General features: G+C 43.7%; 1 protein-coding gene across 2 annotated transcripts in view; it reads right to left on the minus strand.

Moving 5' to 3' along the window:
* Nucleotides 1-721: 721 nt before the first annotated feature.
* LOC109879192 (disintegrin and metalloproteinase domain-containing protein 19) overlaps nucleotides 722-25,236 on the minus strand; it is a 50,376-nt gene continuing 25,861 nt past the window's right edge. For both annotated transcript variants that reach the window (XM_031789698.1, XM_031789697.1), the window contains exons 4-22: nucleotides 19,507-19,585; nucleotides 19,227-19,303; nucleotides 18,003-18,210; nucleotides 17,664-17,729; nucleotides 14,869-14,940; nucleotides 11,445-11,611; nucleotides 10,006-10,090; nucleotides 9,677-9,816; nucleotides 9,187-9,364; nucleotides 6,389-6,478; nucleotides 5,679-5,874; nucleotides 5,259-5,367; nucleotides 4,903-5,116; nucleotides 4,390-4,467; nucleotides 3,653-3,761; nucleotides 3,287-3,425; nucleotides 2,992-3,133; nucleotides 2,069-2,835; nucleotides 722-1,883 (exon numbers count right to left, since the gene is read on the minus strand). In XM_031789698.1, coding sequence (XP_031645558.1) covers nucleotides 1,823-1,883; nucleotides 2,069-2,835; nucleotides 2,992-3,133; nucleotides 3,287-3,425; nucleotides 3,653-3,761; nucleotides 4,390-4,467; nucleotides 4,903-5,116; nucleotides 5,259-5,367; nucleotides 5,679-5,874; nucleotides 6,389-6,478; nucleotides 9,187-9,364; nucleotides 9,677-9,816; nucleotides 10,006-10,090; nucleotides 11,445-11,611; nucleotides 14,869-14,940; nucleotides 17,664-17,729; nucleotides 18,003-18,210; nucleotides 19,227-19,303; nucleotides 19,507-19,585 — 2,977 coding nt within the window. In that variant the 3' untranslated portion in view covers nucleotides 722-1,822. The remainder of the gene's footprint in view (nucleotides 1,884-2,068; nucleotides 2,836-2,991; nucleotides 3,134-3,286; nucleotides 3,426-3,652; nucleotides 3,762-4,389; nucleotides 4,468-4,902; nucleotides 5,117-5,258; nucleotides 5,368-5,678; nucleotides 5,875-6,388; nucleotides 6,479-9,186; nucleotides 9,365-9,676; nucleotides 9,817-10,005; nucleotides 10,091-11,444; nucleotides 11,612-14,868; nucleotides 14,941-17,663; nucleotides 17,730-18,002; nucleotides 18,211-19,226; nucleotides 19,304-19,506; nucleotides 19,586-25,236) is intronic.

Below are 25,236 nucleotides of genomic sequence, written 5' to 3' on the forward strand. Positions count from 1 at the left end.
CCTACTTTTTTTAAAGGTATCTATGACCAAGAGATGCATATCTGTTTCTCCAGTCATGTGAAATTCATAAATTAGGGCCTAATTTATTTATATAAATGGACTGATTTCCTTATGTGAACTGTGACTCAGTAGTCTTAGAGATAGTTGCGTGTTGCATCTCTATTTTTGTTATGCGTCGTCTCTCATCAAGTGGAAAAGGCAACATGTAGAGATAGTGTATATCGGAATTCTTTTCTAAGCTCTTTATTTAAAATCAAACTGAACGACGTAGTCCTGTTTCTAAGCTCTTTATTTAAAATCAAACTGAACGACGTAGTCCTGTTTCTAAGCTCTTTATTTAAAATCAAACTGAACGACGTAGTCCTGTTTCTAAGCTCTTTATTTAAAATCAAACTGAACGACGTAGTCCTGTTTCTAAGCTCTTTATTTAAAATCAAACTGAACGACGTAGTCCTGTTTCTAAGCTCTTTATTTAAAATCAAACTGAACGACGTAGTCCTGTTTCTAAGCTCTTTATTTAAAATCAAACTGAACGACGTAGTCCTGTTTCTAAGCTCTTTATTTAAAATCAAACTGAACGACGTAGTCCTGTTTCTAAGCTCTTTATTTAAAATCAAACTGAACGACGTAGTCCTGTTTCTAAGCTCTTTATTTAAAATCAAACTGAACGACGTAGTCCTGTTTCTAAGCTCTTTATTTAAAATCAAACTGAACGACGTAGTCCTGTTTCTAAGCTCTTTATTTAAAATCAAACTGAAGGCACACTGTTTGCATAGGTCTCATGGTGGATGGGGAATTTCAACAATCAAGGAAAACCAGATTATTTGATATAAATTCATTTTATGGGCCTGACTATAATTGTGTTGACTCTGCTGTCCTGTGCATCACATTTCAAAAGATAACATACTGTATGTAGTTACACAGGAACAAAACCTTCCAGGTGTCCAAATATCCATTCATCCATTCAGTCAGAAAACCAGAATTTAGAACCAACACAACAAGAACATCAAATCAAATCAAATCAAATGTGCAATACACAGGAAATACATTACAAAAACAGTCATAACAAAACAATGTCATTTTCAAATAGTTATTGCTACATTTGAGATGTCCTTCATCTTAGGCATACACATGTAGCAATAATAACATGCATGTTTGTGTCCTTATAATTCCAGTCTATCGTTTATTCACATACTAGAAGCATTAAGCATCATTCAATACAAGGCGTTTTCTTAACATAAGATGTTCCCTTAAGACTCGTGCTCTTGTAGAAACAATATACAGTACATCCACTTTAAACACGAGTCTCTTTGCTCTGAAGCGTTGCAAATAAATAGACCTGAAACAGCATATCAACACATGATACTGTTAACCCATGGTATAAGGTACCATCTACAAGAACTAAATCAGTCGATAAAGTCCATTCTTAAATATTACAAGTATACAGGACGCCTGGTTTCAAGTGGTAAGGCAAGACATAGCCTGGCAGCTAGCCTAGTAGCCAGAGATGTTTGTTCATCAGGCAACTCCTTTGTCTTTGTTGTTGGAATGAAATACAAACACTGAGCCTGGCAAACAGAGGCTACCAGGCTAGCATTAGTATATTTCTATAGTAATGGCATCCCTGGACAGATCTGAAACGGAACCCTATTTCCAATACCATTTTGGACCCTGTGTGTCCAGCCGTGGCCCTCCTCTCTCCTTTCCTACAATGTCATTTTCTTCAGAAAGGCTCACGGTGATGTTCCTCTTTGGACAACCTTGGTGAAAAGACGCAGCTCACAGAGAGAGAAGAGATTTCCAGTTAGATGTCTCAGTAATCTCACTGAGCTCCGTTGTCCAGTGTTGGTCCTCGTCTCCTCCCTGAGATGTTGTTTTGGGATCTAGAAAAGAAAGTGGAACGTCATGAAATTGAGTGAAAATAACAGATATTTTTGTAATGAACGTCTAGAACAGATGAGTCAAAACTAGTGCACTTTATAGGACAAAGGGTGCCATTTGGGACATAGCGTAGAAAACACTTTGTGATGTTCTTGAGGTTCTGCGCTGCAGTATATTCTGTTCTTACCTGCTGGGTTTCTTATGTCCACCAGGTGGCGCCAGATTGGACTTTCTTCTCTGTAACACGTCTGATGGTATTTTGGGTTTGGTGAGTGGGCAGGGGGGTGAGGGTCTGTTGGGGGGGTCAGGTCTGTGTGTGTGAGGTGTTGAGTGGGGCTTGGGGGGCAGGATGGCTGGAGGAAGGGGTCCTTTCTGCTGGGCTAGGTAGCTGGGGATGGGAGGTTTATGCTTGGGATGTGGCAGGGGCTGGAGAGAGGGTTGGGGCTTGGGCTGGAAGGAGGGTTGGGGCTTGGGCTGGAAGGAGGGTTGGGGCTTGGGCTGGAAGGAGGGTTGGGGCTTGGACTGGAAGGAGGGTTGGGGCTTGGGGTGGAGGGAGGGTTGAGGCTGGGGTTGAGGTTGAGAATGGGGCTGGGGCTGGGGTTGAGGCTGGGGCTGGGGTTGAGACTGGGGCTGGGGTTGAGACTGGGGCTGAGGTTGAGACTGGGGCTGGGGTTGAGGCTGGGGTTGAGACTGGGGCTGAGGTTGAGACTGGGGCTGGGGTTGAGGCTGGGGTTGAGACTGGGGCTGAGGTTGAGACTGGGGCTGAGGTTGAGACTGGGGCTGAGGTTGAGACTGGAGCTGGGGTTGAGACTGGGGCTGAGGTTGAGACTGGAGCTGGGGTTGAGCCTGTCTCTGCTGGGCTGCGTAAGCAGGTATAGGAGGGGGTTTCACAGTCGGACGGAAGATAGCGTGCCTGGTTCTGGTGGAGGGGCTGGGACGAGGACTGGACTGACTCTGTGGAGGACAAACACAAGCACTCACAGCACTGCTGTCAGAATAGTTTTTTAATTATTATTTTGTTATTTACCTGTCAAGAGTAAGATTTTTAGCATTGACTTTACTGTACATACAATGTACTGTGGTGTAATGTGAATGAACAGATCCCCTCACCAGTCTGTCTGAGCCCTGTCTCTTCAGCAGGAAGGCAGGGTTGGCATGGCCGTTGGCATGGCTGTTGTCAAGGTGACAGTTTTCAAGACTGTTGGCTTGTAGATGTTTGGCTTCAGCAGGGACTGGCCAACTGACTGGGCAACTAAGGAGTCAAACACAGTGTTTTTCATTCTAGAAGTTAAATCTGAGATGTTGATTACTGTGAAATGTCTATGTTGCATATTTTCCTTTAATAAAATAAGATAAATTCAAACAGTAAAATATGTAAAAACAACTGAAATACTGAGCTACACACATTGTCTTGGGTGGTGGGACTGAGGTCTTCAGAGGAAGGTTTTTATGTAGTTTATGGCTGTAGCAGCACCACAGTCCCACAGCAGCCACTAGGACAAAGAGAACCATGGGGAGGAGCAACAGGACAGGAAGTAGACTGCCTAGAAACACAAACAACATCAACAACAAAGGTCAGATCAAACATTAACCTGGAAGATATGACTTGAAAACCAACAATCAAATATATGTGGTTTAACCTAGTAGTCTTTTTCAACACTACATCAGTTATTAGATGTAATCAGTTATTAGATTTAATCAGTTATTAGATTTAATCAGTTATTAGACTGACTGAATCATTATTTGAGTGACTGGTTGGTTGATAACATACTGTGGTTGATGACAGGTCCACTGTCGACACTCCCTCCTGTCCCCTCCTGGTCACACAAGGGAGGAGCCCAGCCTGAGTCACAATGGCAGTGGTGGTTGTTGTTACACAGCTAGAGAGAGAGGAGAGAGAGGAGAGAGAGAGAGAGAGAGAGAGAGAGAGGGAGGGAGGGAGGGAGGGAGGGAGGGAGGGAGGGAGGGAGGGAGGGAGGGAGGGAGGGAGGGAGGGAGGGAGGGAGGGTGGGAGGGAGGGAGAGAGAGAGAGAGAGGGAGAGACAGAGAGAGAGAGAGACAGAGAGAGAGAGAGAGAGAGAGAGGGAGGGAGGGAGGGAGGGAGGGAGGGAGGGAGGGAGGGAGGGAGGGAGGGAGGGAGGGGAGGGAGGGGGAGAGAGAGAGAGAGAGAGGGAGAGACAGAGAGAGAGAGAGAGAGAGAGAGACAGAGAGAGAGAGAGAGAGAGAGAGAGAGAGAGAGAGAGAGAGAGAGAGAGAGAGAGAGAGAGAGAGAGACGGTTTCAACACTAACAACATGTGTTATAACAGCTTTATTAAACGTTTGAGTCCATAACCTCAGACCCAGCACCTTCCCTTATTCTGCAGTAGCCCATACGCCTACCTACCCCTCCCACATCACTCCCATACCCTTCCCCTATCACACACCCAGCCCCTCCCATACCCTTCCCCTATCACACACCCAGCCCCTCCCATACCCTTCCCCTATCACACACCCAGCCCCTCCCATACCCCATGGCCATGGCACTTGGCATTGCACTCATCCGCCCTCAGGAAAGACGCGTTGCGACACTCTCCACCGAAACAGATCTGTTACAGAGAGTGAGAGAGAAAGAGGGATGAGAGAGAGGGCGAGGGAGAGCGAGTGAGCGAGAAAGAGAGAGAGAGAAAGGAGAGGGATGAGAGAGAAATGAGAGGGATGAGAGAGCGAGAGAGAGAGAGAGAGCGAGTGAGCGAGAAAGAGAGAGAAAGGAGAGGGATGAGAAAGAAATGAGAGGGATGAGAGAGCGAGAGAGAGAGCGAGTGAGTGAGCGAGAAAGAGAGAGAGAGAGAGAAAGGAGAGGGATAAGAGAGCAAGAGAGCGAGTGAGCGAGAAAGAGAGAGTCATTATCATAAGTAGATAGTCCAGTAAATGGCATCCTTCCACAACAGAGAGCTCATAGACTAAAAGATACACAGCTCTAAAGCACACACACACACACACACACACACACACAACCCCCACTCCTCCTCTCCCCTCCTCACCGAGTCCTCTCCACACTTGGTCCCGGTCATGACCAGTCCTGGGTCCAGTGTGTCCCCCTGTTCCTCGTCCCCCTGGCCTGGTCGGTAAACATGTGTCCCCCTACAGAGGACCTTCTTGCTTCCCACCCGGACCGTGGTGTCAATGGGAACAGCGTTAGTCTCCAGGGGCTTGGAGGCTGAACTCACACACTGGATCTTACCACATCTAGCATCCCTAAAGCAACAGAACGGTCACATGGATTCAGACATGAAGGGATTGTTTAGTAGGTGTGAAAGAAATGTTAAATGGTAGTTGAAGGAAGAGACACTTCTATACAAAGGATCACACATTTGGTGGTGACTGTGTGACTCCTCACCTGTCCCTGCATCCTTTGTATTTCCCCAACAGGTCTTTGCCACAGTTCCCAAAGGTGTCTCCTGCCTCGTTCACCTTCTTAAAGCACAGGTCTAGAGCAGGACGGCCATCTAGAGAGGACCGAACACACACAGTGTTATATGACCTCCTGCAAGCACACAAATGTTCCTGTGGTCAGGTAAAGCCTGTCCTGTGAAGATTTCTGATCGTGAAAACAGAAATAACACCGAACAGAGCCCAGTCCAGTAACAAGCCCTAATCCTTCTCCCTTGGAGCCAAGGACCCAGATAGGTGTGAGCAATATTGTCGAAGCCGCAGACCAGACAACCAGACAAGTGCTATAAAAGCAATCCATTACTTTATAACAGCATGCAATAACATGCCTACTAACTCCGCCCCAGAATGATTGATAGGTACTAACCCCGCCCCCAAAGTGATTGACACTGCTGCTCCAGGGTGAGACACATGCCGGTGTAGCAGTAGGCCCGCCCCCCATCACAGGAAGTACCATCTACCAGGTATAAGTTAGCAGGACAAGACTCCGCCTTCCCATCACAGTACTCAGGTAGGTCACATGACCCTGTTGGAGTACGACACAACACACCTGGACTCTTCAACTAGAGAGAGAGAGAGAGAGAGAGAGAGAGAGGGAGAGAGAGAGAAGGAGAGAAGGGGACTATTAAATGATCCAACACACCTCGACTCTTCAACTAGAGAGAGAGAGACAGAGAGTGGGGGAAGGAGAGGGTGGGGGAAAGAGAGAGAGAGAGAGGGTGGGGAAAGAGAGAGAGAGCGGACAACCAGAAAGCTAGAGAGAGAGAGAGAGAGAGAGGGTGGGGGAAGGAGAGGGTGGGGGAAAGAGAGAGAGAGAGAGGGTGGGGGAAGAGAGAGAGAGCGGACAACCAGAAAGCTAGAGAGAGAGAGAGTGGGGGAAGGAGAGGGTGGGGGAAAGAGAGAGAGAGAGAGGGTGGGGGAAGAGAGAGAGAGCGGACAACCAGAAAGCTAGAGAGAGAGAGAGAAATAGAAAGAAAGAGAGAGAGAAAGGACATCCAGAAAGAGAGAGACGACAACCAGAAAGAGAGAAAGATAGAAAGAGAGCGAGAGAGAGAGAGAGAGGACAGTGTACAGTACCTTACAGTTGTGACAGCAGACTCCGTGGGCACATTCTGCTCCAGCCTTTAGAGTACAATTGTTGGCATTACAGCAGGGACTGGAACACTCCTGCAGAGAGAGGATGAATAATCAGTATATACACACACACACCAGTGGAGGCTCTTCAGATGAGGAAGGGGAGGACCATCCTCCTCAGTGAATATCATTTTTTTTTTTATTGTAAAACATTGAAAAAGTTACCGTTTTTAGATAAAACTATACTAAATATATTCACATCACCAAATAATTGATTGATTGATATTTAGCTAATTGATATTTAGCTAGAAAATGCAGCTGGCTAGTTTAGTTACTCAAACAGAGGGATGCTATGTTAGCAAGCTGGCTATGACTATCCAACACAACACTGGAACTCTTCCAATTCAAGGTAAGCTTTTGGTTTTATTCATTTATTGCCACTGTGGCCCACGGATGTAACTGCTTACTGACTGTACACTGTAACGTTACTGCATGATTGTAGCCGGGTTTACCAATGAATTAGTTACAGTGCCTTGCGAAAGTATTCGGCCCCCTTGAACTTTGCGACCTTTTGCCACATTTCAGGCTTCAAACATAAAGATATAAAACTGTATTTTTTTGTGAAGAATCAACAACATGTGGGACACAATCATGAAGTGGAACGACATTTATTGGATATTTCAAACTTTTTTAACAAATCAAAAACTGAAAAATTGGGCGTGCAAAATTATTCAGCCCCCTTAAGTTAATACTTTGTAGCGCCACCTTTTGCTGCGATTACAGCTGTAAGTAGCTTGGGGTATGTCTCTATCAGTTTTGCACATCGAGAGACTGAAATTTCTTCCTATTCCTCCTTGCAAAACAGCTCGAGCTCAGTGAGGTTGGATGGAGAGCATTTGTGAACAGCAGTTTTCAGTTCTTTCCACAGATTCTCGATTGGATTCAGGTCTGGACTTTGACTTGGCCATTCTAACACCTGGATATGTTTATTTTTGAACCATTCCATTGTAGATTTTGCTTTATGTTTTGGATCATTGTCTTGTTGGAAGACAAATCTCCATCCCAGTCTCAGGTCTTTTGCAGACTCCATCAGGTTTTCTTCCAGAATGGTCCTGTATTTGGCTCCATCCATCTTCCCATCAATTTTAACCATCTTCCCTGTCCCTGCTGAAGAAAAGCAGGCCCAAACCATGATGCTGCCACCACCATGTTTGACAGTGGGGATGGTGTGTTCAGGGTGATGAGCTGTGTTGCTTTTACGCCAAACATAACGTTTCGCATTGTTGCCAAAAAGTTCCATTTTGGTTTCATCTGACCAGAGCACCTTCTTCCACATGTTTGGTGTGTCTCCCAGGTGGCTTGTGGCAAACTTTAAACGACACTTTTTATGGATATCTTTAAGAAATGGCTTTCTTCTTGCCACTCTTCCATAAAGGCCAGATTTGTGCAATATACGACTGATTGTTGTCCTATGGACAGAGTCTCCCACCTCAGCTGTAGATCTCTGCAGTTCATCCAGAGTGATCATGGGCCTCTTGGCTGCATCTCTGATCAGTCTTCTCCTTGTATGAGCTGAGAGTTTAGAGGGACGGCCAGGTCTTGGTAGATTTGCAGTGGTCTGATACCCCTTCCATTTCAATATTATCGCTTGCACAGTGCTCCTTGGGATGTTTAAAGCTTGGGAAATCTTTTTCACAACAGTATCTCGGACCTGCCTGGTGTGTTCCTTGTTCTTCATGATGCTCTCTGCGCTTTTAACGGACCTCTGAGACTATCACAGTGCAGGTGCATTTATACGGAGACTTGATTACACACAGGTGGATTGTATTTATCATCATTAGTCATTTAGGTCAACATTGGATCATTCAGAGATCCTCACTGAACTTCTGGAGAGAGTTTGCTGCACTGAAAGTAAAGGGGCTGAATAATTTTGCACGCCCAATTTTTCAGTTTTTGATTTGTTAAAAAAGTTTGAAATATCCAATAAATGTCGTTCCACTTCATGATTGTGTCCCACTTGTTGTTGATTCTTCACAAAACAATACAGTTTTATATCTTTATGTTTGAAGCCTGAAATGTGGCAAAAGGTCGCAAAGTTCAAGGGGGCCGAATACTTTCGCAAGGCACTGTATATTAGCTATGTTGACTAGGATGTTACTTTAGCTAATATGGGGACAACGATGTAGGCTGTGTGTAGCGGTTATGACATGGTTTGGCTTGGAAAGGTTTTTTCGCCTGGTCACAAACAGCTGATGTGTTGTTCATTGAAGTCCACGAACAAAGGGAAACGGTGAGAGGAGGAGAGTGCATAGAGGGCGAGAAGGAATACAACATGGCTGCTATGAAAGTGAACTGTTTTTATGCTGATCTGTTGTGTTCATTCCGCAGATTCTGTTGACAAATGTTTCTTAAAACGGAAGCAAACGAAAAGGAACAAAAAAACAACAACTGAATTTGTCAAATAGAAACTCTCATTTGCAACTGTTGGACTAAGGATTACACCATAAGCTACATGCAGTTAATAGTGTGTAAGGCAGTATTGAATGTGTCACTGTCTGTCACCTCATTGTCTTTCTCTGGACCTAAGTGTAAACTTTCATTCATTGGCTAGGTTTTAGCAACCTCATGAATGATTTAGGGAAAATGTGAATATCATGTAGTAGTCTAAACCTCAATGTTATATTGAACTGGGTGAATGGAATGTGAATGAGAGTCATCTAACATGCTGTAATAGAAGTAAGGCCATGTCAATGGCGGCACTGACCATCACTGACACTCACACCCGCACACTTCCCCCTCACCTTCTCGTCTCCACAGTCACACTCCTCTCCGTCCTCCAGGTACCCGTTCCCACAGCGCTGTCCCCCGTACATGGCTCTGGTGTTGGGGAGGTTGAACAGACACTTCCCCCCTCCGGAGCTCAGGTACCTGCTCAGCTCCCGGTGGTTACAGCCATTAAACACACGTGGGAACGGGTGGCTGTGACACACACACCAGGGGTGTATTCGGTAAGGTGCAACGCATTGCAGATAGAAATACCATCACTAGACTTTACATTATTCCTTCTACTCTACGTGTCAGAGAGGAAATTCTGTTCTAAGTTATATATTTCTATACAGACATTAATAATCCACTACATTGTGCTCAGCTGAATGTGTCCCGGGAATGTCTTTTACAAAGCAGGATCAATCATTATATCATTATTTAACCTTTATTTATACAGGTTTATTCTCATTAAGATAAAATCTCTTTAATAAGAAAGATATTTTCAACATAGATAGATTCTCTCACCCAGTGGCAGCAGCCATGATGCAGCCTCCATCATCAGCCTTGGCCTGGCAGCACCCAGGGCTGTCATGGCTCATGCCAAAGTTATGCCCCATCTCGTGGGCCATGGTCGCTGCCACGCCCACAGCACTGTCAGAGTGGTCCTGTAGGGGGTAGAGGTGGATTCCCGTATTGAAAGTCAAAAGGACATACATCTCATGTTAGCTTGGTTCTAGATCTATGTGTGCTATTACAAATACATCACAACTTCATGACAACTTTAGAGACATCTTTACTGGGCTGCTATTGGCTATGGTCAAATCTCAAACGACAGAGTTCTGTTGTAGTCTTACTGAGTTGATTCCCCCTGACTGGTACTCTGAGCACATGGCTCTGAGAGGGGCCAGCCCAATGGTGGTGCCCTGAAACGCCACGCCCCTGGGGGAACAAAAAACACAGCTGTGTAGTTCCACTGAATGGTTTTAATGGAAGGAAAGAGAGCTGGATTGAGGATGGATGGATTAAAGAGATCTAGAGTACAGTAAGGAGTGTGTGTCACACTAACGTGATGAGTTGAGCGTTGTCGTCAGGTAGTGTGTGTGTGTGTGTGTGTGTGTCACACTAACGTGATGAGTTGAGCGTTGTCGTTAGGTAGTGTGTGTGGGTGTGTGTGTCACACTAACGTGATGAGTTGAGCGTTGTCGTTAGGTAGTGTGTGTGTGTGTCACACTAACGTGATGAGTTGAGCGCTGTCGTTAGGTAGTGTGTGTGTGTGTGTCACACTAACGTGATGAGTTGAGCGTTGTCGTTAGGTAGTGTGTGTGTGTTACACTAACGTGATGAGTTGAGCGTTGTCGTTAGGTAGTGTGTGTGTGTGTGTGTCACACTAACGTGATGAGTTGAGCGTTGTCGTTAGGTAGTGTGTGTGTGTGTTACACTAACGTGATGAGTTGAGCGTTGTCGTTAGGTAGTGTGTGTGTGTGTGTGTCACACTAACGTGATGAGTTGAGCGTTGTCGTTAGGTAGTGTGTGTGTGTGTGTGTCACACTAACGTGATGAGTTGAGCGCTGTCGTTAGGTAGTGTGTGTGTGTGTGTGTATGTGTGTCACACTAACGTGATGAGTTGAGCATTGTCGTTAGGTAGTGTGTGTGTGTTACACTAACGTGATGAGTTGAGCGTTGTCGTTAGGTAGTGTGTGTGTGTGTGTGTGTCACACTAACGTGATGAGTTGAGTGTTGTCGTTAGGTAGTGTGTGTGTGTGTGTCACACTAACGTGATGAGTTGAGCGTTGTCGTCAGGTAGTGTGTGTGTGTGTGTGTGTGTGTGTGTGTGTGTGTGTGTGTGTGTGTCACACTAACGTGATGAGTTGAGCGTTGTCGTTAGGTAGTGTGTGTGTGTGTGTCACACTAACGTGATGAGTTGAGTGCTGTCGTTAGGTAGTGTGTGTGTGTGTGTGTGTCACACTAACGTGATGAGTTGAGCGTTGTCGTTAGGTAGTGTGTGTGTGTTACACTAACGTGATGAGTTGAGCGTTGTCGTTAGGTAGTGTGTGTGTGTGTCACACTAACGTGATGAGTTGAGCGTTGTCGTTAGGTAGTGTGTGTGTTGTGTGTGTGTCACACTAACGTGATGAGTTGAGCGTTGTCGTTAGTTAGTGTGTGTGTGTTACACTAACGTGATGAGTTGAGCGTTGTCGTTAGGTAGTGTGTGTGTGTGTGTGTGTCACACTAACGTGATGAGTTGAGCGCTGTCGTTAGGTAGTGTGTGTGTGTGTGTGTGTGTCACACTGACGTGATGAGTTGAGCGTTGTCGTTAGGTAGTGTGTGTAGCTGTTTGCGTCTCCAAGCCAGGAACGCTCCCAGGGTACTGTAGGGGTTACCAGACACACTGATCCTGTCCTGATCAGACCACACCTCCAGACCGATCACTGCCACACGAATACTTAGAGACTTGTAGTACTGCACAAACACACACACAGAGACAATTTGACTAACATGTTTTATTTAAACTTTAATTAACCAGGTAGGCAAGTTGAGAACAAGTTCTCATTTACCAAGATAAAGCAAAGCAGTGCGACAAAAACAACAACACAGAGTTACACATAAACAAACACAGAGAAAAGTCTATATACAGTGTGTGCAAATGTAGTAAGATTAGGGAGGTAAGGCAATAAAAAGGCCATAGTGGCGAAATAATGACAATTTAGCAATAACACTGGAGTGATAGATGTGCAGATGATGATGTGCAAATAGAGATACTGGGGTGCAAAAGAGCAAAACAATAACAATATGGGGATGAGGTAGTTGGGTGGGCTATTTACAGATGGGCTGTGTACAGGTGCAGTGCTCGGTAAGCTGCTCTGACAGCTGATGCTTAAAGTTATTGAGGGAGATATAAGTCTCCAGCTTCAGTGATATTTACAATACGTTCCAGCCATTGGCAGCAGAGAACTGGAAGAAAGGGTAGTCAAAGGAAGTGTTGGCTTTGGGGATGACCAGTGAAATATACCTGCTGGAGTGCGTGCTACGGGTGGGTGTTGCTATGGTGACCAGTGAGCTGAGATAAGGCGGGGCTTTACCTAGCAAACACTTAAAGATGACCTGGAGCCAGTGGGTTTGGCATACCAGGGTATGTTTGGCAGCATGAGTGAAGGAGGCTTTGTTGTGAAAAAGGAGGCCGATTCTAGATTTAATTTTGGATTGGAGATGCTTAATGTGAGTCTGGAAGGAGATTTTACAGTCTAACCAGACACCTAGGTATTTGTAGTTGTCCACATATTCTAAGTCAGAACCGTCCAGAGTAGTGATGCTAGACGGGCGGGTGGGTGCGGGCAGCGATTGGTTAAAGAGCATGCATTTAGTTTTACTAGCATTTAAGAGCAGGCCACAGAAGGAGAGTTGTATGGCATTGAAGCTCATTTGGAGGTTTGTTAACACAGTGTCCAAAGAAGGGCCAGATGTATACAGAATGGTGTCATCTGCGTAGAGGTGGATCAGAGAATCACCAGCAGCAAGAGCGACATCATTGATATATACAGAGAAAAGAGTCGGCCCGAGAATTGAACCCTGTGTCACCCCCATAGAGACTGACAGAGGTCCGGACAACAGGCCCTCCGATTTGACACACTGAACTATATCTGAGAGGTACCAGATTGCATAGCGGAGAAGGTACGGTGGGATTCGAAATGGTCGGGGATCTGTTTGTTAACTTGGCTTTCGAAGACTTTAGAAAGGCAGGGCAGGATGGATATACGTCTGTAACAGTTTGGGTCTAGAGTGTCTCCCCCTTTGAAGAGGGGGATGACCGCGGCAGCTTTCCAATCTTTAGGGACGATACGAAAGAGAGGTTGAACAGGCTAGTAATAAGGGTTGCAACGATTGCGGCAGAGATTTTTTGAAAGAGAGGGTCCAGATTGTCTAGCCCAGCTGATTTGTAGGGGTCCAGATCGTCTAGCCCAGCTTTGTAGGGGTCCAGATCGTCTAGCCCAGCTTTGTAGGGGTCCAGATTGTCTAGCCCAGCTTTGTAGGGGTCCAGATTGTCTAGCCCAGCTTTGTAGGGGTCCAGATTGTCTAGCCCAGCTGATTTGTAGGGGTCCAGATTGTCTAGCCCAGCTGATTTGTAGGGGTCCAGATTGTCTAGCCCAGCTCTTTCAGAACATCTGCTATCTGGATTTGGGTGAGGGGGGGGCAAGTTGCTGCGGGGTGCATAGCTGTTGCTTATTGAAATTCTCGATTATCATTGATTTATCGGTGGTGACAGTGTTTCCTAGCCTCAGTGCAGTGGGCAGCTGGGAGCAGGTGCTATTATTCTCCATGGACTTTACAGTGTCCCAAAACGTTTTGCAATTATTGCTAAAGGATGCAAATTTCTGTTTGAAAAAGCTAGTCCTTGCTTTCCTAAGTGACTGAGTATATTGGTTCCTGACTTCCCTGAAAAGTTGCATATCGCCAGGGCTATTCGATGCTAATGCAGTACGCCACAGGATGTTTTTGTGCTGGTCAAGGGCAGACAGGTCTGGAGTGAACCAAGGGCTATATCTGTTCTTAGTTCTATCAGGCAGTGATGGGTACGAGACCCAGCACCTATGATCCAAATGAGAGCCTGACGGAGCTGAGACCCGGTACCTTTGGTTTTTTGAATTATCCAATGAAATACTGTTGTCCCCATTTAATTTTCCACAGCCAACAACACGAGTAAACAACAGCAAAATCAGACAACTCCATAGTAGAATAGTTGACCTATTAAATTGTTCAACCTGTCGCATTCTATGAGAGAAAAGAATATTGCTCTTGAGGCGCATTCAAATCGCAAGAGAAAGGGAGAGAGATGTGCATGCTCAGTCATTGTACAACATTCTTAATGAGTCCAGAGGAAAATACATATTTGAAATCATTTGATGGCCACTGTTAAAAGTGGAGGATAACTGAGCTTTCTACAGTTAACAGGCTATACTTAATTCTCAAATCCAAGAAATGAGTAGGCCTAAACTGCACCATTTTAGAACCAGAGTGTACAGCAGTGGTGTTTAGCAGTGGTGTTTAGCAGTGGTGTTTAGCAGTGGTGTTTAGCAGTGGTGTTTAGCAGTGGTGTTTGGCAGTGGTGTTTGGCAGTGGTGTTTAGCAGTGGTGTTTAGCAGTGGTGTTGTTCCATGTGAGTTAGTGCTCGCCAATGGCGTTGAATGCATAGGGAAGACTGGGGCTAAATGTAACACAGGCCAGTGTAACTAGGCCTACATTATATTCACAGTACAGGATCCTTGGTTGACTGAGTGCCAGTGGAACATTTTTTTTGGGGGGGGGGGGGGGGGGGGTGGCAATCAAGTCATCAATATGTTTCTAACTAGCAACATTATAGCCTTATGTTTACACTTTAAAGTGTGTGATCTAACCTGCCTGATCATATGGACCTATATGTTATTGGGCTCATTTCTGGAGGGGGAAATTATATTTTCATTCAGTTTGCAGTAGAATGTTGTTCTGAAAAGTCACCAGAACTGGCCTTCTTCTTGTAGGTCTCTCCACCACCTGTAGTATGCTGTGATATGTGCCTTTTGTCAGTATTATATTGTTTAGGTTACTGTCTTATACCCCCCACCGCACCCCAAACTAGATGCCTAGTTAAATAAAGGTTAAATAAACTAAAAATATTAAACTAGGGACCCACAATCTCCCAAATCTCAAATGAACCACAGTGTTAATTTGTGTGGTTTTCTCACCTTGTCTACGTAGTTAGCTGCCTCCAGCAGTTTCGTCTTCGTCCTATTTAAGTCCCCACCGTGCTTCTGAAACTACACAGACACACACAGTTACAGCCATGCTTGAAGAATTTCACCCGGAAGAGTAAGGACAGCAGGATGACGTCAACCAATCAGACATGTTAGATAGCAATAAAGGATATTAGAACAGACCCTGTTAGGTCTCATTAGAACAGACCCAGTTAGGTCTCATTAGAACAGACCCTGTTAGGTCTCATTAGAACAGACCCTGTTAGGTCTCATTAGAACAGACCCTGTTAGGTCTCATTAGAACAGACCCTGTTAGGTCTCATTAGAACAGACCCTGTTAGGTCTCATTAGAACAGACCCCGTTAGGTCTCATTAGAACAGACCCCGTTACGTCTCATTAGAACAGACCCTGTTAGGTCTCATTAGAACAGACCCTGTTAGGTCTCAATAGAACAGACCCTGTTAGGTCTCATTAGAACAGACCCTGTTAGGTCTCATTAGAACAGACCCGGTTAGGTCTCAATAGAACAGACCCTGTTACGTCTCATTAGAACAGACCCTGTTAGGTCTCATTAGAACAGACCCTGTTAGTTCTCATTAGAACAGACCCTGTTAGGTCTCATTAGAACAGACCCTGTTAGGTCTCATTAGAACAGACCCTGTTAGGTCTCATTAGAACAGACCCTGTTACATCTCATTAGAACAGACCCTGTTAGGTCTCATTAGAACAGACCCTGTTAGTTCTCATTAGAACAGACCCTGTTAGGTCTCATTAGAACAGACCCTGTTAGGTCTCATTAGAACAGACTCTGTTAGGTCTCATTAGAACAGACCCTGTTAGGTCTCAATAGAACAGACCCTGTTAGGTCTCAATAGAACAGACCCTGTTAGGTCTCATTAGAACAGACCCTGTTAGGTCTCAATAGAACAGACCCTGTTAGGTCTCAATAGAACAGACCCTGTTAGGTCTCAATAGAACAGACCCTGTTAGGTCTCAATAGAACAGACCCTGTTAGGTCTCATTAGAACAGACCCCGTTAGTTCTCATTAGAACAGACCCCATTAGGTCTCATTAGAACAGACCCCGTTAGGTCTCATTAGAACAGACTCTGTTAGGTCTCAATAGAACAGACCCTGTTAGGTCTCATTAGAACAGACCCCGTTAGGTCTCATTAGAACAGACCCTGTTAGGTCTCATTAGAACAGACCCTGTTAGGTCTCATTAGAACAGACCCTGTTCGGTCTCATTAGAACAGACCCTGTTCGGTCTCATTAGAACAGACCCTGTTAGGTCTCATTAGAACAGACCTTGTTAGGTCTCATTTAGAACAGACCGAACAGACCCTGTTAGGTCTCATTAGAACAGACCCCGTTAGGTATCATTAGAACAGACCCCGTTAGGTCTCATTAGAACAGACCCCGTTAGGTCTCATTAGAACAGACCCCGTTAGGTCTCATTAGAACAGACCCTGTTAGGTCTCATTAGAACAGACCATGTTAGGTCTCATTAGAACAGACCCTGTTAGGTCTCATTAGAACAGACCCTGTTAGGTCTCATTAGAACAGACCCTGTTAGGTCTCATTAGAACAGACCCTGTTAGGTCTCATTAGAACAGACCCTGTTAGGTCTCATTAGAACAGACCCTGTTAGATCTCATTAACAGACCCTGTTAGGTCTCATTACAACAGACCCTGTTAGGTCTCATGAGAACAGACCCTGTTAGGTCTCATTAGAACAGACCCTGTTAGGTCTCATTAGAACAGACCCTGTTCGGTCTCATTAGAACAGACCTTGTTAGGTCTCATTTAGAACAGACCGAACAGACCCTGTTAGGTCTCATTAGAACAGACCCCGTTAGGTCTCATTAGAACAGACCCAGTTAGGTCTCATTAGAACAGACCCTGTTAGGTCTCATTAGAACAGACCCCGTTAGGTCTCATTAGAACAGACCCAGTTAGGTCTCATTAGAACAGACCCTGTTAGGTCTCATTAGAACAGACCCTGTTAGGTCTCATTAGAACAGACCCTGTTAGGTCTCATTAGAACAGACCCTGTTAGGTCTCATTAGAACAGACCCTGTTAGGTCTCATTAGAACAGACCCTGTTAGGTCTCATTAGAACAGACCCTGTTAGGTCTCATTAGAACAGACCCTGTTAGATCTCATTAGAACAGACCATGTTAGGTCTCATTAGAACAGACCCCGTTAGTTCTCATTAGAACAGACCCCGTTAGGTCTCATTAGAACAGACCCCGTTAGGTCTCATTAGAACAGACTCTGTTAGGTCTCATTAGAACAGACCCTGTTAGGTCTCATTAGAACAGACCCTGTTAGGTCTCATTAGAACAGACCCTGTTAGGTCTCATTAGAACAGACCATGTTAGGTCTCATTAGAACAGACCCTGTTAGATCTCATTAGAACAGACCATGTTAGGTCTCATTAGAACAGACCCTGTTAGTTCTCATTAGAACAGACCCTGTTAGGTCTCATTAGAACAGACCCTGTTAGGTCTCATTAGAACAGACTCTGTCAGGTCTCATTAGAACAGACCCTGTCAGGTCTCATTAGGGGGAAGTGGGGAGGATGTGGATGAGATGTGACGATAGAGAGATGAAGGGATGAGGGGATGTAACAGAGGGATGGAGTGTCTCTAGTTCAGTCTTTCCTTGGAGTATGAGTCACAGGTCAGAAAAGGAGATGGAGGTCATGCATCCTTTCTACCCTCTCAACTGACTAACTGGGATATATGGCCATGTAAAAATGACTAAGGTGCCTGGCCTCTTACCTCAGCATGGTCAGCTACCAGCAGCAGCTCTACATACTTCATACTCTGGCCCACATCTCTACGCTCCTGGAGAAAATCAGGACATATTAGAGAACTTTACAGCCAACTATTACAGTGCATTATTACTTGCATGAGCGTGCAACACACACATATACCCCCCCCCCCTCCATAATGGTTTATTATCAACTCACAGTATGTTTTGCCTCTATTTTTCATCAGTCTTAAAATGCCTAACATTTCTTGGATATTTCATTGATACAAAGCAGCCCTCTATTCACTGGAGAATATAGTGGTTGTTCTCATATCAGATACCAGTCTAATCATCCCTCCTCCACTCACCCTTCCGCCCCGCGCCATCATCATTCCCCGGATGAGGTCACCCAGACCCTCCCCCTGGCCCTGGTTGCTATGGTGATGCCCGCAAGTTCCGTTAGGCAGACGAAGGTTCTTGGCTCGGAACACAGCGTGAGGAGGCTGTGTATCCATGGTGACAGCGGGCAGGGGTTCTATCAGGTAGCTGACGCTGGTGTTCACCGTAATCAGTCCCCTAGGGAAACAGAGATCTGAATCACAACAGTTCCAGGCTAGAAAACAAACTAAAACTATTATAGCTGGGGAAAACATATTGGTTTTTCAGTCTCTAGTTTAAGAGAGAATCCATCAAATAACTATTGAGAGAAGTTAGATATGGCAGAATGTAAAACTAGAAACAGCTGGGATTTACATGTCAGGTCTGAGACAACTAAATCCTGGCTGAACTGTATGTTGAACTGTGTATATAAATCCTGATACCGGATGGGTATTGGATCAGGGAGACACCCAGCAAATAACACCCTTCTCCAGATGCTCTCTACAGCCCTGCCTGCGTGCGTGCGTGCGTGCGTGCGTGTGTTTGTGCGTGAGTGTGCGTGAGTGCTCTGGGCTCTATACTGAGTTCTGTCTAGGGGACATAGCAGGGAGATGTATTCATTCATTCCTTTCCTGCAGATGTGGGGCTGTGTGTGTATTTGTGTGTGTGTGTGTGTGTGTGTGTGTGTGTGTGTGTGTGTGTGTATTTGTGTCTGTGTGTGTATTTGTGTGTGTGTGTGAATTTGTGTGTGTATTTGTGTGTGTGTGTGTGTGTGTGTGTGTGTATTTGTGTGTGTGTGTGTGTGTGTGTCTGTGTGAGAGCACTCCTCCTCCTGCAGATGTTCTGTCAATGTATGTGTCTGTTATTGTCCTATAACAGCCTCCTCTGTGAACCCAGAAAGGAAACAACAGCACGGCTGGATCCCAACCTCTAAACTCCATCCCTGATGCTGCTGGAGCTTCAATAACTTAACATGGAACCCAAATGACCTAGAAACACACTGGCCTGCATATCTCAACAGTCAGTGCATGGACAACAAATAAACCATCTTTTGACCTTCTCTCCTATTGTGTTGGTTTGAGAATGACCGTGTGACAAATATATGTCTGAATTATCATTCAAATAAAATGTATTAATATTTAGGAGGCATGTCTTAATCAATGCCGTTAGTGATCACCACTTTCACCAGAAATGTTACCTGTGGTAACTCTTACCTGAGACCTGAGCAGGTGCTGAGTGCTGCACTTGACCCCTTCACACCACGGACGTCACCATGGTAGAAACAGTGGCCCTGCAACACGAGAGGAGAGTTAAACAAACTCACATCACGCAATTATCTTTTTCCGATGATGTCACCTAAGATTTAAGAGCTTGGTTAGTCTGTCTCTGATTCAGCCAACTCTTTTGCCATTTGACATCCACAAATCAGAAACAGGCTGGTTACATGGTTACCCCCCTATTGTGAGATGCTTTAGAACACCCCGTTGAACTCACAGTGCTGGGTGGATTGGAGGTCTGGCGGGAACCACTGGGACTGTACCATATCTCCTGATATCCGGGGGCCAATAACTGCCTGGAACATATGGAACGGGAGAGAGAGAGAACATTACCCCACTGAAAACAGTGCTGGTGAATAGAATACACTGTCACCATAAAACAAAGGGGAGCAGGGTGCTTCAGTCAGAGAGAACAGAGAGAGGGAAAGGGAATGAGAACATGACAGGAGTGTGATAGAGTGAGTGAGGAAGAGAGAGAATGTGAGTGAGCGATGAAAAGTGAGAAAAGAAGAGAAAGAGAGAGAAGTACTGTGTTCCTCTCCAGGGACACAGCTCATGAAACATTAATTGTGACATTCTGAGTTACAAAGGGAAAGAGAGTGCCTCAAAGCAATACAGAGAAATACACAGAGAGATACACAGAGAGATACACAGACAGATACAGATATAGAGCGATACACAGAGAGATACAGATACAGAGAGATACACAGAGGGATACCGATACAGAGAGATACACAGAGAGTTACAGATACAGAGAGATACACAGAGAGATACAGACACAGAGAGATACAGACACAGAGAGATACACAGAGATACAGATACAGAGATACAGAGAGATACAGACACAGAGATACAGACACAGAGATACAGACACAGAGATAAACAGAGATACAGACACAGAGAGATACAGATACAGAGAGATACACAGAGATACAGACACAGAGATACAGACACAGAGATACAGAGAGATACAGACACAGAGAGATACAGATACAGAGAGATACACAGAGATACAGACACAGAGATACAGACACAGAGATACAGAGAGATACAGATATAGAGAGATACACAGAGATACAGACACAGAGATACAGACACAGAGATACAGATATAGAGAGATACACAGAGATACAGACACAGAGATACAGACACAGAGATACAGACACAGAGATACACAGAGAGATACAGATACAGAGAGATACAGATACAGATATAGAGAGATACAGACACAGAGATACAGACACAGAGATACAGAGAGATACAGACACAGAGAGATACAGATACAGAGATACAGAGAGATACAGACACAGAGAGAAACAGACACAGAGAGATACAGATACAGAGATACAGAGAGATACAGATACAGAGAGATACAGAGATACAGATACAGATACAGAGAGATACAGAGATACAGATACAGATACAGAGATACAGAGATACAGATACAGATACAGAGATACAGAGATACAGAGAGATACAGAGATACAGATACAGATACAGAGATACAGAGAGATACAGAGATACAGATACAGATACAGAGAGATACAGAGATACAGATACAGAGAGATACAGAGATACAGATACAGATACAGAGATACAGAGAGATACAGAGATACAGATACAGAGATACAGAGAGATACACAGAGAGATACAGATACAGAGACATACAGATACAGAGAGATACACAGAGAGATACAGATACAGAGACATATAGAGAGAGATACAGATAGAGAGAGATACAGATACAGAGACATACAGATACAGAGAGATACACAGAGAGATACAGATACAGAGAGATATAGAGAGAGATACAGATAGAGAGAGATACAGATACAGAGAGATACAGATAGAGAGAGATATAGAGAGAGATACATATAGAGAGAGATACAAAATAGAATGTAAATATAACCCATATTTATGCTTATTTATTTTCCCTTTTGTACTTTTATTTGTACATCATTACAACACTGTATATATACATAATATGACATTTGTAATGTCTTTATTCTTTTGGAACTTGTGATGTTTACTGTTCATTTTTATTATTTATTTCACTTTTGTATATTATCTACTTCACTTGCTTTAGCAATGTTAACATATGTTTCCCATGACAATAAAGCCCCTTGAATTGATACACAGAGAGATACATAGACAGATAGAGATACAGAGAGATATAGAGAGACAGAGCGATACACAGAGAGACAGATATAAAGAGAGATACACAGAGAGACAGAGATAAAGCCCTTTGAATTGAATTAATTGATAGAGATGCAGAGAGACAGATATATAGAGAGATACACAGAGACAGACAGAGATAGATATACACAGAGAGACAGAAATAAAGAGCAACCCAGACTCAACCCTATTAAAGAAACAATCCTATCTACAACATATACAATCCCAAACCTTTCTGTCCGGTCAGAAAAGCTATTTTTCCCTCCCAGACATTTGGATAATAACATATATAGAGTGACTGTTTGTTTGTCCAACAACACTATGACAGGGCTTTCAGTCAACTCTTCTGGACTTTTCTAACATCCTTACTGAATGGGTACATGTCACACCTGGGTGAACTCATAGTTAGGAGTATGTGATAGTCTGGTCAAACACACACAGATGCTCTATAGACAGACCAACAAACATTCAGGGTCTTGTGCAGATGTTTATTTTTTTGCTCTGATTGGTTCCAAGTCTGTCTCAATCCACTCTTCCTGTTTTCATTCAAATACGAAACCACACTACCAGCTGTTATAGGTCTCTCTCTTTCTCTACCCCTCACTCTCTCTCCCTCTCTCTCTCTCTCAGATCCATCAAACTAAGGAATGCAGTTGGACCATGCCGAACACACACACACTTGGGAGACATATTTCTTCATCACTGGGTTTGGCTGAGGGCTCACACGAATAGCTAGAACAAACTCAAGATTATCTATACCTCCATCCATCTCTCTATCCATCTCTCTATCCATCCATCGTTTCTATACCTCCACCTATTTCTCTATCCATCCATCTCTTCTATTCCTCCGCCCATCTCTCCATCCATATCTTCTATACCTCCACCCATCTCTCTGTCCATTCATCTTTTCTATACCTCTACCCATCTTGGTCAGATGGTAGTTTCTCCTGAGGGCTAGTTTCAAACACAGAGCCATCAGCAACGATCAACTGCAACGAGCAACAATATTTTATATTTTTATTTTACCTTTATTTAACTAGGCAAGTCAGTTTAGAACAAATTCTTATTTTCAATGATGGCCTAGGAACAGTGGGTTAACTGCCTGTTCTGGGGCAGAACGACAGATTTGAACCTTGTCATCTTGGGGATTTGAACCTGCAACCTTTCGGTTACTAGTCCAACGCTCAAACCACTAGGCTACCCTGCCGCCCCCCGCCTCAAATCTATATACTCAAATCTATATCATCAAATCTCCATCATCAATTCAATACTCATCTTTAAAACCAAAACTATTTAGGGCAAAAGAGTTCATCTTAAACAAGGAAATAGAGGAACTAACAGTACAGATAGACAGCAATAAAACTAACATAGAGGCACAGAATAAGTTAGAGGAAAAACAGAAAGAAATGGGACTTATTTAAGAGTGTAAGTGTAATAGATTGTAAAAAATAAAGCAAAGTGGATGGAATATGGGTATAAATGCCCCAAATTATTGTTTTATCTTCAACATAGAAATTCTAACAAAAATAATGTATAGAAATGTGTTATTTACTAAACTATATTTTGAAAGAGGAAGCAAAGTACTTTCATTTCAGTCTCCTCCATTTCCACTAACTGAAGTTACCTCTAGATTCAATTAAAGCCTTCAAGTCTGGGAAAACTCCAGGGCTGGATGTCATACCAGTTGAGGTATATCAAATATTTTTCAATGTACTCAAAAGGTACGTTATTAACATGTTTTAAACACTCTTAAAAATGGTAGACTTGTAAACGGCTGTAGTCGAATGAAGGAGACCAAGGTGCAGCGTGGTAGGCGTTCATGATTTTTATTAAAACTGAACACCGCAACAAAATAACAAAGTTGAACCAAACAAAACAGTTCTGTCAGGTGCAGACACTACACAGAAAACAACTACCCACAAAACAGTTCTGTCAGGTGCAGACACTACACAGAAAACAACTACCCACAAAACACAAACAAAACAGTTCTGTCAGGTGCAGACACTACACAGAAAACAACTACCCACAAAACAGTTCTGTCAGGTGCAGACACTACACAGAAAACAACTACCCACAAAACACAAACAAAAAAGGACACCTTATACCTGTATATGATCCCCAATCAGAGACAACAATAGACAGCTGCCTCTGATTGGGAACCACACCAACATAGAAATAAAGAAAATAGAATGCCCACCCTAGAAACACCCTGGCCTAACCAAGATCGAGAATAAAAGCCTCTCTATTACCAGGGCGTGATAGACTATCAAATACTCAGCAAGGTCTGATTTCATTATTACTGAAACAGGACCCAGGTGGTAAATATTAGGTTCCAGTCCACCTAAAAAACTGGTGACCGCTCACACTTCAGTGTTGTGATGCCAAAATCCTAGAAAAATGCATAGCGCATAGAATAAAACATTTATTATCTGTCACACCCTGACCATAGTTTGCTTTGTATGTTTCTATGTTTTGTTTGGTCAGGGTGTGATCTGAGTGGGCATTCTATGTTGGATGTCTTGTTTGTCTGTTTCTGTGTTTGGGCCTGATATGGTTCTCAATCAGAGGCAGGTGTTAGTCATTGTCTCTGATTGGGAGCCATATTTAGGTAGCCTGTTTTGTGTTGGGTATTGTGGGTGGTTGTCTCCTGTGTCAGTGTTTGTACCACACAGGACTGTTTCAGGTTTTCAAGTTTCTTGTTTTGTAGTTTATTCATGTATAGTTTCATTATTAAAGAACCATGAATTATAACCACGCTGCATTTTGGTCCGCCTCTCTTCCCAGGAAGAATCCCGTTACATTATCTGATATTATTCATTCAAATCAGACAGGTTTCTTACATGGACGATAGACTGGAGATAATATAAGACGAGTACTGGAAACAATAGAACACTATGAAATATCTGGGAAACTAGGTCTGATATTCATAGCTGACTTTGAAAAGGCCTTTGATAAAGTAGAAAAAGAGAAACTCTTATACAATGGGTTTAAACTATGTATAGTAACCCCAGGTGCAAAATAGTCAATAATGGCTACTTCTCAGAAAGTATTCAATTGTCAATAGGAGTAAAACAAGGCTGTCCACTATCGCCATATATATTTTATTATGGCCATTGAAATGTCAACTATTAAAATTGGATCCAAAAATAACTTCAAGAGGCTACAAAATTCAGGTCTTAAAAACAAAGGTGTTATTGTACACTGACGATTTATGTTTTCTTTGAAATTATTTTTGGTTCCCTGCACAGCCTCATAGAGGATCTATATACTTTTTCTAACCACCTCTAGATTAAAACTGAATTATGATAAATGCCCCTATATTACGTATTGGATCACTGAAAAATGCTACTTTTACATTACCATGTAGTTTACCAATAAAATGGTCCGACGGTGAAGTGGACACAATCTGTATTCATATCACAAAAGATACAATGAATTTTAATTGAAAGTTAGCCAAATTAGATAAGATTTTGCAACCATGGAAAGGACAACACTTGTCTATTTGTGGAAATATCACCCTGATTAATTCTTTAGTCAAATCCCAGTTCACTTATCTATGGGATCGGTGTCCCTAAACCGGGACGGTTGTTGCTAACTTGCGCTAATGTGACTAGAATGACGCTGTAAACAACGGCGAACTTTCCGGGACATAGACATGTCGTATATAGGCAGAACGCTTACATGCTTGCTAATCTAACAGCAGTGTCCAGTTTACAGTGAAAAATACCAGGCTGTTGTTTGAGGAAAGTGCACAACAACAAAACACTTTTAT

Source organism: Oncorhynchus kisutch, linkage group LG15, assembly GCF_002021735.2.
Source record: "Oncorhynchus kisutch isolate 150728-3 linkage group LG15, Okis_V2, whole genome shotgun sequence".
Classification (NCBI taxonomy): domain Eukaryota; kingdom Metazoa; phylum Chordata; class Actinopteri; order Salmoniformes; family Salmonidae; genus Oncorhynchus; species Oncorhynchus kisutch.